The sequence below is a fragment of the Bufo gargarizans genome, unplaced genomic scaffold, assembly GCF_014858855.1.
Source record: "Bufo gargarizans isolate SCDJY-AF-19 unplaced genomic scaffold, ASM1485885v1 original_scaffold_1263_pilon, whole genome shotgun sequence".
Lineage (NCBI taxonomy): Eukaryota > Metazoa > Chordata > Amphibia > Anura > Bufonidae > Bufo > Bufo gargarizans.
The window spans coordinates 101,750-114,443 of record NW_025334290.1 but is presented as its reverse complement, the minus strand read 5'-3'; the positions used below and the strand labels follow the sequence as shown (position 1 = coordinate 114,443).

At 45.8% G+C, this 12,694-nt stretch overlaps 1 protein-coding gene across 4 annotated transcripts in view; it reads left to right on the top strand.

Moving 5' to 3' along the window:
* Window positions 1–12,694, top strand: part of KIAA2012 (KIAA2012 ortholog) — a 206,418-nt gene that overhangs the window by 146,742 nt on the left and 46,982 nt on the right. For 3 of the 4 annotated variants that reach the window (XM_044273881.1, XM_044273883.1, XM_044273879.1), the window contains 2 exons: window positions 7,698–7,812; window positions 11,546–11,713. In XM_044273881.1, coding sequence (XP_044129816.1) covers window positions 7,698–7,812; window positions 11,546–11,713 — 283 coding nt within the window. The remainder of the gene's footprint in view (window positions 1–7,697; window positions 7,813–11,545; window positions 11,714–12,694) is intronic. The other variant, XM_044273880.1, reaches the window with a different exon arrangement.

Here is a 12,694-nt window from a genome sequence, read left to right as displayed (position 1 = left end):
TGGTGTGGCACCATGGATGATCTAGTCTGATGCATCAGGCATTGGTGGGTGGCAATCCTGGCTTATCCACGCCTGATTTATCTTGACAAAGGTCAGTCTCTCCACATTTTGGGTGAACAGGCGAGTTCTTCTTGGGGTAACTATGGCCCCCGCCACACTAAACACCCGCTCTGATGCCACACTACTGGCCTGGCAGGACATCTTTTCCAGGGAAAACTCTGCCAGTTGCGGCCACAAATCCAGTTTGGCTGCCCAGTATTCCAGAAAATCTTCTATGTGGAATGGCAGGGTGCTGTCCAAGTATGCCACCACCTGCTGGTTCAGATCCTGCTCCAGGTCTAGCTGCTGCTGGTGAGTAGTTTATTCACTAGGAGGGAGAAGAAAGCTGCTCATCAGCTACCCCCCCCCCCCCCCCCCCCCGGTCAGACCTGCGAGAGGATGGACGATGACGCAGATAGGCAGCGGCCAACTGACTACATAGGATGTCTTTATAGTAGTTTAGTTTGTCCTCCCTCCCAGCACGTGTAAAAAAGGCACCCATTTTGGACCGGTAACGAGGGTCCAACAAGGTGGAGAGCCAGAAGTCATTCCTCTGCTGACAATTCGGCTGTCATTACGCAAGCAAGTGAGCATGCATCGGGCCATTTGTGCAAGTGACTCGGAGGGACTCCCTGCCTGCAGCCCTCCATCTCCACTGCATACTGCCACGGTGTGTCTGGGTCCTCTGCCTCGTCTTCCTCATTGTCCTGTAGCTCCTCTGGCTGCTCCTGCTCTCCTGTCACCTGTGTATAAAAAAACACCCATTTTGCTACACATTGCTTGTGCTCCAATGCCCTCCTCCTCCTCCAGTTCAGCCCCCACAGGGCTCATGTGGCCGTGAGATCTAGGAGCCACATCTCCATTCCCCTGACCACCCAGATTTACCAGCATCTGTTCCAGGACATGAAGCAGTGGAATGACGTTGTTCATCCCGTAGTCCTGGAGACTAACAAATAACCTGGTCTCCTCAAAGGGCCTGAGCAAACGGCAGGTGTCACGCATGAGCTGCCACTGGCTGACATCAAAGTTACACAGGGGAGTACTCCTGTCCGCTTAGAACATCAAGAAATCGTTATTGCCTTTCTCTGTTCATATAGTCGGTCCAACATATGAAGGTTGAAATTCCAACGGGTGGAAATGTTGCTTATCAGCCTATGTTGGGGGATGCCGTTCTGCTGCTGCAGCTCAAGGAGAGTGTGCTTTGTGGCAGGGGCGTAACTAGAACTGACTGGGCCCCACAGCAAATTTTTTACAGGGCCCCCCTCCCTTAGGGTCCATTCAGACGTCCGCAAGTGCTTTGCGGTCCACAAAATGCGGATCTGGAAAACACAGATACCAGCCGTGTGCGTTTCGCATTTTGATAGTTCCCTATGATAGAAATGCCTATTCTTGTCCGCAATTGCAGACAAGAATAGGACATGTTCCATCTTATTTTGCGGGAGCCGCGGATTGGAACTACGGATGCGGACACAACACGGTGTGCTGTCCGCATCTTTTGCGGCCCTATTGAAATTAATGGGTTTGCACCTGTTCCGCAAAATTGTGGAACGGATGCGGACCCAGAACAACGGACGTGTGAATGGACCCTTACTTAAAATAAAACCTTTGAAAAAACCTATTTGTCTTTGTATCACCATTTTTTGACAGCTAAAACTTTTTTTTAGATTTCTGCCTAAAGAGCTGAAGCTTTTTTTCAAGTGGATGTAGTTTTTATTGGTACCCTTTTTGAATTAAAATTATTTATATTTTTTAATAGTGAAGACATTTTTGGACATGGCAATGCTTTTTTTTATGTGTATTTACCTATATTTAAAACACTGTGAAAGGGGGTGATTGGAACTTTCATCCCAACCTCTGCCCACTCCTTCCTCTGCCAGCCTCCTGTACTATAGCATGCGGTACGTGGCAGCCTCCCCTCTCTGCCTCCGCTGCTCTGCCATATACTAGTGCTTATTATGACACACATATGCATGCATCTGATGCCAGCCCAGAACCATCCTGGCATCACATTTGTGTATATGTAACTTAAAAGAGTGCCATAATAAGCACTAGTAGATGGCGCAACAGCAAGCAGAGAGGGGAGGCTGCCACGTACCGCATGCTATAGTACAGGAGGCTGGCAGAGGAAGTGTGGGCAGAGGTTGTGATCTGGCTACCTGGCAGCTACATGCTGAAGGCTTCAGCATGCAGCTGCCAGGTGGCGATCCCAGCCTCTGCCAGCCTCCTATATTATAACAGAAGCAGATGAATGCATTTTATTATATAGGAGGCTGGTGGGACTGGGATGGCAGCCTGTGGCAGCTACATGCTGCAGCCTGCCATGGCTGCACACTCAGAACTTTTTCTGCTGCTGTAACTGGTCTTACCTCTTCTCCTCTCCAAGTCTGTGAACTTGACAGACTAGGAGAAGAGGAAAGGGTTAACTACTTTGACTCTGCCCTGCCCTCCTCTTTCCTCATGCCCAGAGAGGCCCCAGAACCACTGTGTACTAGTGCAGCTGCAGCAGCAGGCAAGGGGGGGGGGGGGGGGCACATACCTGAAAAGTGCTGTGCAGCATGCTTGTTGTGCCTCCCTTCGCTCGCCTCTCTGCCATGATGCGCAGCTTCTCCCAGCCTCCCCGCCCCTTGAGGAGGACTTCATTTGGGGGCGGGCTGCCACTGTGCTGCCTGAAGAGATTAGTTTGCATAGCGTGCTGCCGACTTGTTCTCTGGCAGGTGTCACGCTATGCAGGCAGAAGAGGCAGCGAGTCAGCAGAATGCAGATAATCATGGATGGAGTTGCTCGCCGAAGCGGGCCCTGTGTTGATGAATGGGGGTGTAGGATGGATGGGAGGGGTGGGCGGGCCTGGCCCCTATGTGACCGCACCAAATGTAAAGGGGAGGGGATTTGGAGGGGTTGTTTTCGGGGGTGGGGCCGGCCGGAAAATGTAAAGTTATGTACACACAGTAAGTGTGTGTGAGACACTGCTCCCGGGCCCCTTGTCAGCCCGGGCCCCGAAGCAGCCGCTTCCCCTGCTTCCCTGGTAGTTACGCCACTGCTTTGTGGTGTACGAGTGGCTGAAGTGCATGCAAAGTTTCCTGGCCATTTTTATGATGTCTTGCAGATGGGCAGAAGACTTCAGGAACCGCTTGACAACCAGACTAAACACATATGCCATGTAGGGCGCATGGCTCAGACCTTCTTGACGCAGCGCCGACACCATGTTCTTCCCGTTGTCAGTCAGGTCACCATGGTTCCGATTTTGAGTTGACGCAGAGAAAGCCAGGATTTGATTTCTTGATGAAGGACACAGAGCAGTTCCTCCCCTGTGCGACTTTGTTTGCCCAGGCAAACGAGTTGCAGAACAGCATGACACCGTATTGCACTGCACATGTGGTATGCTGGAGGGGCACTGTCAATTGTCTCTGCAGTGGAGGCTGAGGATGCAGAGGCGGACATTGTCGCAGGCCCAACAGCGTGAGAACGTAGTGGCGGAAGCGGTGTCACCTGGCCAAGTTTCTGGTGTGGCTGTGCAGGAACCACATTTATCCAGTAGGTCGTAAGGGATATGTATTGTCCGTGACCGTAGTTAAAGCTCCACACATCGGCGCTGCCGTGCACTTTGGCAGACACCGACAGGCTCAAGGACTGGCCCACCTTCTGTTCTACATGATCAGGGCTGGTACTGCCTTTTTGGCAAAGAAATGACAGCTTGGGACTCTCCACCTCGGCTCGGCACAAGCCATCAGTTCTCTGAAAGGTGCAGAGTCCACCACAGCTACATTATCATCATCGAGTACTGTCTGCACGTCACTGATGTCCTCCTCAATGTTCTCTGGGTCAGGAGCTGACTGCTCGCAACACCAGCTCCCACGCCACACTCATCACTACTTGCCTGCCTCCCGGAGGAAGCGGCGGATGTCTCCTCCACATCTTGGCTGGCCAGTAGCTGCTAACTGTCCTCTAGTTGCTCGTCCTCGCTGTATAGTGGAGCTGAGCCCACAGCATATAATACTTCTCTGGCTGAGGGAACAGAAAAGGACAGAGGCAGATTGAGGACAGGTGAGGGCACAGGGCGTGCTCCCAGGCCATGCCAACTAAGGGTTGTGTATGACGAACCCACCAACTCTTGGCTGGGGGTGTCTGATGTCACTTGGGACGAAGTGGATGACCGAGTTAACCATTCAAGAACCTCTGGGTTGCTGGTCAAGACACTACCACTAGATGACACTGGGGGCTCAGGCCTCTTGCTGCAACTCCTGCTGCCACGCCCCCTTACTCTGCTGCGACCTGTGCCTGTGCCAGAAACATTAAGGCCTCTGCCCCTCCCCTGTGCAGGGCCTGGCACTTCTCTGTCTGACATACTGTTAGATCAAATAAATAAATAAAAAGGAAATTAAAACACTCCAAAAAAGTCTGTAATTTTCTCACTTCACCACACAACAGCTAATAAGCCCCTTTTTTCACTATTACACGCCAAAAAGGGCTTTAGAACATATAACTGCACCGCTGAAGGCAAATAATATATATTTTTGTGCCACTAATACACACCAAAAAGGGCTTTAGAACATATAATTGCACCGCTGAACAGAAAATAATTAAAAAAAAATTGCCACTAATAAATGCCAAAAGGGGCTTTAGAACACATAACTACACCGCTGAAGAGAAAATATATATATATTTTTTGCCACTAATACACACCAAAAAAGTCTGTAATTTTCGCACTTCACCACACAACGGCTAATAAGCCCCTTTTTTCCCACTAATACACACCAAAAAGGGCTTTATAACATATAACAGCACCGCTGAACAGCAAATAATATATTTTTTTGTGCCACTAATACACGCCAAAAAGGGCTTTAGAACATATAACTGCACCGCTGAACGGCAAATAATATATATTTTTTTTGCCACTAATACACGCCAAAAAGGGCTGTAGTTTTCTCACTTCACCACACAACAGCTAACAAGTCCTTTTTTTCCCTACTAATACAAGCCAAAAAATGCTTTAGAACATATAACTGCACCGCACAAGGGCAAATAAAACGTAGAAATGTTTCCTTGTAATAAACCCTGTTAATGACTGTATCAAACAGCACTTGCACCCCAATAACAAGAACGGTCTGCTGGAATTACAGAGCTGTATAATGGCAATTTGGATCCGGAGTCATTGCAGCAAGGTGTAATAGGATTGTTCCTATTACCCAGGCTGTAAACTCCCCTACTGAACCCTGTTCTGCTTCAATACTGTGGAATGATTCCTCCCTATCCTTTCCCTGAACTTCTATACAGCAAAATAAAAGTTTTAAAGTCTTTCCTAGCACTGTCCCTAGCGCTTAGTACACTGGAAAATGGCTGACTCCAAGATGGCTGAGGCTATTTATAGGGCAGTGACATCACAGGGCTGGCTGGCTGCTGATTGGCTGCATGCATGGCATTGTGGGTGATCCCTCGTTGCCAGAGTTTCTTGCTCCATGTCCTAACACAAGCAGCAGCCATTTTAGGAGAAAATGTGATCTGTTACCACGAAGCATGAGGAAATTGGGATTCGGTGCAAATCGAATTTTTCCTGAAATTCGGATTGAATTCCACTTCATCAACTTCGATTTGCTCATCTCTACTTATAATCTTGGCACAGCCGCTTTAATTGGCTCCCGGATGACCATGATATGTTGAAACCATTGTAACATGAGTCCATAAATCTATAGAAAACTAGTAAATGGTTCCAAAGCTGCAAAATGTCATGTCAAGATAAGGGAAAGTGAAAATTTAAGAAAATAAGCAGGATAACTAAGGGCTCTTTCACACTTGCGTTCTTTTCTTCCAGCATAGAGTTCCGTCGTCGGGGCTCTATGCCGGAAGAATCCTGATCAGTTTTATCCTAATGCATTCTGAATGGAGTGAAATCCGTTCAGGATGCATCAGGATGTCTTCAGTTCCGGAACGGAACGTTTTTTGGCCGGAGAAAATACCGCAGCATGCTGCGCTTTTTGCTCCGGCCAAAAATCCTGAAGACTTGCCGCAAGGCCGGATCCGGAATTCATGCCCATTGAAAGGCATTGATCCGGATCCGGCCTTAAGCTAAACGTCGTTTCGGCGCATTGCCGGATCCAACGTTTAGCTTTTTCTGAATGGTTACCATGGCTGCCAGGACGCTAAAGTCCTGGCAGCCATGGTAAAGTGTAGTGGGGAGCGGGGGAGCAGTATACTTACCGTCCGTGCGGCTCCCGGGGCGCTCCAGAGTGACGTCAGGGCGCCCCACGCGCATGGATGACGTGATCACATGGCACGTCATCCATGCGCATGGGGCGCTCTGACGTCATTCTGGAGCGCCCCGGGAGCCGCACGGACTGTAAGTATACCGCTCCCCCACTCCCCACTACTACTATGGCAAGACTGCCATCCGTCTTCAAATGCTTTCAGTACACTTGCGTTTTTCCGGATCCAGCATGTAATTCCAGCAAGTGGAGTACACGCCGGATCCGGACAACGCAAGTGTGAAAGAGGCCTAAGGCAGATAAAGCAAGTCCTTACATATATCAGCTGGAAGCTGTAAATCACTGTCTATGATGAGGACAGGAGCTTCTTCGTGGTCCTATATGGCACACAATGTTCCAGAAAGCTAAAATAGAGCTGTCCTCGCCTGCTGTCTAAAGGAGCCGTTCATCCTGGTACAGAGGGCAGTACAGGAGATGTAGTACCGCACTATACTGTAAAGAGAAGCTACTGGTCAAACAGTATTGATTTTTACCAGTAAAATGGCCATGTTGATTGGTTGGATCTGAATCTGAGACAATGTATGTTGAGTCTAGTTTCCGCTTACGATGGCCGAGGAAAGACTATTATATGCTGGGAAACTACCTATCACCCCGAATATTTCAGCATTAATAGCCCTAGTTAACCAATATATGCAACATGAATGTATATATGCAGGTTCATATCAGGAAAGCTCCCTGGCATTATAAAGATGGGAGTTGTGGTGCGCGTCTCACTATGCGTCCAGTATACCATCGACTGCTTTGTAATCATCAAGGTCCTCTTTGAAACATGACTGGAGGAGGTTTTGGTGAGTGGCTTTGTCAAGACACGACTAATGCTTTAGCCTTGTTTACTACTCATGAAAATAATGCACAAACTTTAAGGATGTCAGCTTTGTCTAGATGACATCTTAAGTGAATGCTTGTATGCGTTTATCTGTACTGAAAAACCTAATAAAAATCTGAAAGTTTATAAAAAAAAAATAATTATATGCTGAAAATGTTGTAGAGACATTCCATCATAATTGAAGTCTATGGCCTGCATAACGGATCCGTCCCGTTTCCGTTATGCAGGAGAGGACATAACAGAAACGGAATGGATCCGTTTTGCAGCCCATAGTCTTCTATTATGATGGAATGAATAACGGAATGCCTCTAAAGGCATTCCGTTATGCAATCCGTCATAGAATTGCGTTATGGTCCGTGGTAACTGAATCCATAATGCAATTCTGCTTCTACCACCAAACGAAGAGTGAACGAATTTCAAAATATGAAATTCGCTCATCTCTAATCCCCAGGCCATTGTATCTTGAGGGGCCACTGTACTTAAATACACGTAAAGAACAAATGGCTGCATTCACTTACTGGTATGTTGTAATAATGCCCAATTAGAGGTATTTTCATTAATTCTTTACTTTATAGCAGAAAGATTATCATAAATCAGGCCAAGAGAAAGAAAACGAGCGAGGAGAGCAACAGCAAATAAAACATGAAACAGAACAACGGACAAAAAAGGAGGGCCACCATCCTTTACCAGGTGACAAGTCATCATTTTTAGTTTTACTTTTCAAAACAATCTAAAATAACTAGCCCACCAGGCTTACTCATGGACTACAAGGGTCAGCAGAAGACAAATCCATTTGGAGCCAGTCACTTGTCACAAGGGTTTATCGATAAATCTCCTGTTTGACTTATTTGGGATTTATGACCTGTGTGTAAAAAATAATCAAAAAGGTTTATGATGCAATTACAATGGACATGTGCAGGCCTTTTTTAACACTACATGTTTTTTTTTTTCAGTTTTTGCAGCCGTTTTTTGCGTTCTGTATACAGTCCGTATACAGAACCATTAATTTCAATGGTTCCGCAAAAAACAATGTACTCCGTATGCATTCCGTTTCCGTATTTCCGTTTTTCGGTTCCGTTCAAAGATAGAACATGTCCTATTATTGCCCGCAAATCATGTTCCGTGGCTCCATTCAAGTCAATGGGTCCGCAAAAGAAAACTGAACACATACGGAAATGCATCCGTATGTCTTCCGTATCCATTCCGTTTTTGCAGAACCATCTATTGTAAATATTATGCCCAGCCCAATTTTTTCTATGCAATTACTGTATACTGTATATGCCATACGGAAAAATGTAACGGAAACGGAAAAACAATGGAAACAAAAAAACGGATCCGTGAAAAACTGAATGCAAAACACTGAAATAGCCATATGGTAGTGTGAAAGAGGCCTAAGTGGGGGCTGGGGTCTCAGAATGATTTCCATCACTGGAAGTCCTTTACTGGGGAAGCCCCTATCTAAATTAATCTGAGCACCTTCCCTGGGCTGAAAACTTCACCAGACTGGATCGCTCAACCAATCTTAGGGACCTTTTATGTGGGACAACAGAGTGGGCAGTGATTGGGAAAGTTCATTAGCAGTTATTGCCCTTCTTTTGCTGCATTTACATGAAATCGTTCCACCCTATACAGCTCCATTGTTTGCTGGCAATGTGCTGCCTGCCAACCACTGAATATTTTGGTGCTTTTTGATGCCACATGAAAGATGAGATCACTCAACAAACTAGCATTTGCAGATGTTTTGCTAGGTTTTGATTTGGCTGCAAATGTATAACTAAGGCTGTGTTCATAAAAACAGATTTATTTCAGTTTTTTGCTGTGCATTCTGTAACTAATACAAAATACAGTAGAATGCAGATGTGCCCACCTTTACCTTGGCTCTAATTTGGTTAAAAAGATTCTGTCACCTCGTTTTCGGTTATAGAGCTGCGGACATGCACAGCTAGATCGCCGCTAGCATGTCTGCAATATACCAGTCCTATAGGGCTTTTATTTAGTTTAAAAAATGATTTTAGAGATATGTAAATGAGCTTTGTAAGGTGCCCAAGGGGCTGCACTAACCTTCCTGGTGCCCAGCCACACCCCCTGTGAAGGAGCCCAGCACCGCCTGCGTCCTCCAAATCTCCTCCTCTCGTCACAGTTAGATTGCCGTAATGTCGCGATGTGCGAGCTCGCGCATGCGCAGTGCCTGTATAGTGTTCCTTCCCTGTGCTGGCATCGGAGGACATAGGCGGTGCTGGGCTCCTTCACAGGGGGGCGTGGATGGGCACCAGGAAGGTTAGTGCAGCCCCTTGGGCACCTTACAAAGCTCATTTGCATATCTCTAAAATCAATTTTTAAACTAAATAAAAGGACACAGCCCTATAGGACATGCTAGCGGTGATCTAGCCGTGCATGTCCACAGCTCTATAACCAAAAACGAGGTGACAGAATCCCTTTAAGGACTCTATATTGTATTAATTTTGTTTCATGACAACATGCTGTCAAAATCCTTGACATGCAATACACAACACAACCACTGGTTGGCAGCACATAGGCAAACTTGCCACATGATTCAAGTGTATAGGAATGAGCAGTCCCATACAAGTGAATGGGACGGCTTATGTGTAATTATACCTGCTCACTGCTACAGTGTCGATGGCGAGCAGGTAAACAATGAAGGGAAGCAAGCTCTTGCATGGAGCACAGCCTCCTCTTCAACCAGTTGATCGCCGAAGGTGCCAGGTGTCGGACCTCCGCCGATCTGATATTGATGACCTATCCTGAGGATACATCATCAGTATTTTAATTCCCGTAAAATCACTTTAGACATGAGAATGATTGGTACATAAAAAGAACAGTCATGCGAAAATAAAGACCTACATATTTAAAGGGGTTATCTGACTTGCACTGCACTCCTGGCCACTTCTGGGATCACTTGCTGTACATTGAGGACATGATCTTACATGGTGTAAGAACAGCGCATGCGTGCTGTGGGTTCTAACTCCAGAATAGGAATCAAGTGCCAAATGTATGACACGTGACCCGGAAGTGGCCCACACATGGGTTAGTGCAAGTCGGATAACCCCTATAACGGTTGGATTGTTATTTAAAGCAGAATAGCTTCAACTTAGAGAATTACAATTACGAGTATTGTTACCACTGTTCCTTAGTAAACCTAGTAATAGTTTTAGGCCTGTATTACACCAACAGATTATCTGACAGATTTTCTGACCAAACATTGGTCAGATGGCTGTATACACACACGGATCTTTTGTTATACACACCTATTGGTCACCCAGCAGTAGAAAATGAAAAAAAGCCCTTGCCCTGCACGATCCAGCGCAGGACAAGGGGAGCATCCAAGCTCTGAACCCGGTCATTAATATCTATAAGGACGCCTGCACACAGGTGCGGGTGAATGCACATAAGATCCACAAGAATTTCTGTGCAGATTTATGTGTGTTTCTGCAGCATATCTGAACAAAAATCCGCAAATTCTAACAGCAGATTTGATGCAGTTTTGCTGCAGATCCCATCCTTGAGTGGAAAAAGGTGAAATCCGCAACTAAAACCGCAAACATAACTGCATGCTGCAGATTTGGAAATCGGGTCAATTTCCGTACAGAAAAAATTTGCAAAGTGGACATGAGATTTGTGTAATTTGATATACTTTGCATGTTCTGTACTACGCTGCGGTTTTTCCACACGGGAATCTGTGCTGAAAAACGGCACGTATTTCACAACTTAAGGGTAAGGGTATTGCCACGTGTGCAGGTATTTTAATGCAGTTTTTGAAGGCACAACCAGGAGTGGAGAAAAAAAATTAAATAGAGAGAAGTATCTGTACCTAAGGCTCCATTCAGACGTCCGTAACATGTTTAGCGGATCCACCAAACACGGACAGCGGCAATGTGCGTTCTGCATTTTGCGGACCACACATTGCCGGCACTTAGAATATGCCTATTATTGTCCGCAATTGCGGACAAGAATAGGGCGTGTTCTATTTTTTTCGGGAACGGAATTGCGGACCTGGAAGTGCAATTCCGTATCCGGGCAGCACATCGTGCTGCCCCATAGAAATCAATAGGTCCGCAATTCCGTTCCGCAAAATGCAGAACGAAATTGCAGACGTGTGAATGGACCTTAATACTTTCTCTCCTTTGATGATGCACCCCTGATTTTGGCTTAAAAAACGACATAACAAACTTGCACATGTGGCCATACCCTTACCCAGAAAATCCCTTGCTTTACCAAGTAAATGGTTATTATAAAGAATACTTTGGTTTCTGCTGACATTCAGAAGGAAAATGTGTAAAGTGTAGACATCTTTACCAATGTGGAAAATCTAAGATAAGAAATAAATCAAGACAATTTATTTTTAATGAGGGTAAGAAAACCATTGACCTTATTTCATACTTCTACCACCTTTATGTTTACCCAGATGCCACAAACATCAGACCAAGACTAATGGAGGAGATATCACATCATGAAAGTGCATCTTCTGAACCGGATACCATCAGCTCACAAGAAAGTGCAGACAGTGATCCTGCAGCCCCCTCTACTGGCCAGGATCCGAACCACAGTCAGACGTCTGGACAAGTCATTAAAGGTACTATTGGTCCTCTGGTTGATCACATTTAGGACAAGAAACAGCTCCTGCTATTTCATATTATTCATCTAAACATCTTAATATTTTTTAAGTTGGATTGTGTTTTCAATTAATTTGTGTTTATAATGCATAAACCAGGAACAATGCCTGGTGGGGTTGATCCTGCTGAGTATAAGCATACCTTTTTAATGCAGATCTGTAGCAACAATACTGAGCAATTCACCTTTTAATGTTTATGCAAATGAGGGATTCAGTGCACCCCAGGGTGGTCCTGAGCCCCTCGATATACCTTAGCTCCAGCTTTGTGCAATGATAAGCACTCCTCCTTCCCCTTGATCGTCAGACCTGTAATCTTGTGCTTTACAATATACTGTACATCAGTGCATGAACAGTATATCTGCTTCTTGCCCTACTGCACATGTGCTGATTGTGTAATGTATGGTGCAAGTGTGGGATTACAGGGCCCCGTGAGAGGACGCTGATGATTTCTGGCCCGTCAATAAAGGAAAGGGGGAGTGGCCATCGCTGAAGGACTCAGGTCCACCCCTCGGGGCCCTCATTTTCATAAACAATAAAATATAAATTTCCCAGAAACTGCAGAAAAAAGGTATTCTTTTACTCAACAGGATCAACCCTACCAGGTATTATGCAAAGTTTGATAGGGTTGATCCTGCATAGTTGGTTGGTCCTCCATGCTCAGATTGCCTGTTCTTTAAAATTCAAGTTTATGCTTGCATTTAAAGGGGCTGTGCCACAAAAAATATTCTACATTTTTCAAACTAGCACCTGGATCTCAATTTTGTTAAATTTAGCATAGCAACTGAGCTATTTAATAAACTGGATCTGTATAGCGCCACCTGCTGTTTGTTCTTTTACTTATTTCTCTGTCCACCTCATTTTGGTGGTCGCACATGCTCAGTTTAACCACTTCAGCCCCGCTAGGTGAAACCCCCTTCATGACCAGAGCACTTTTTACACTTC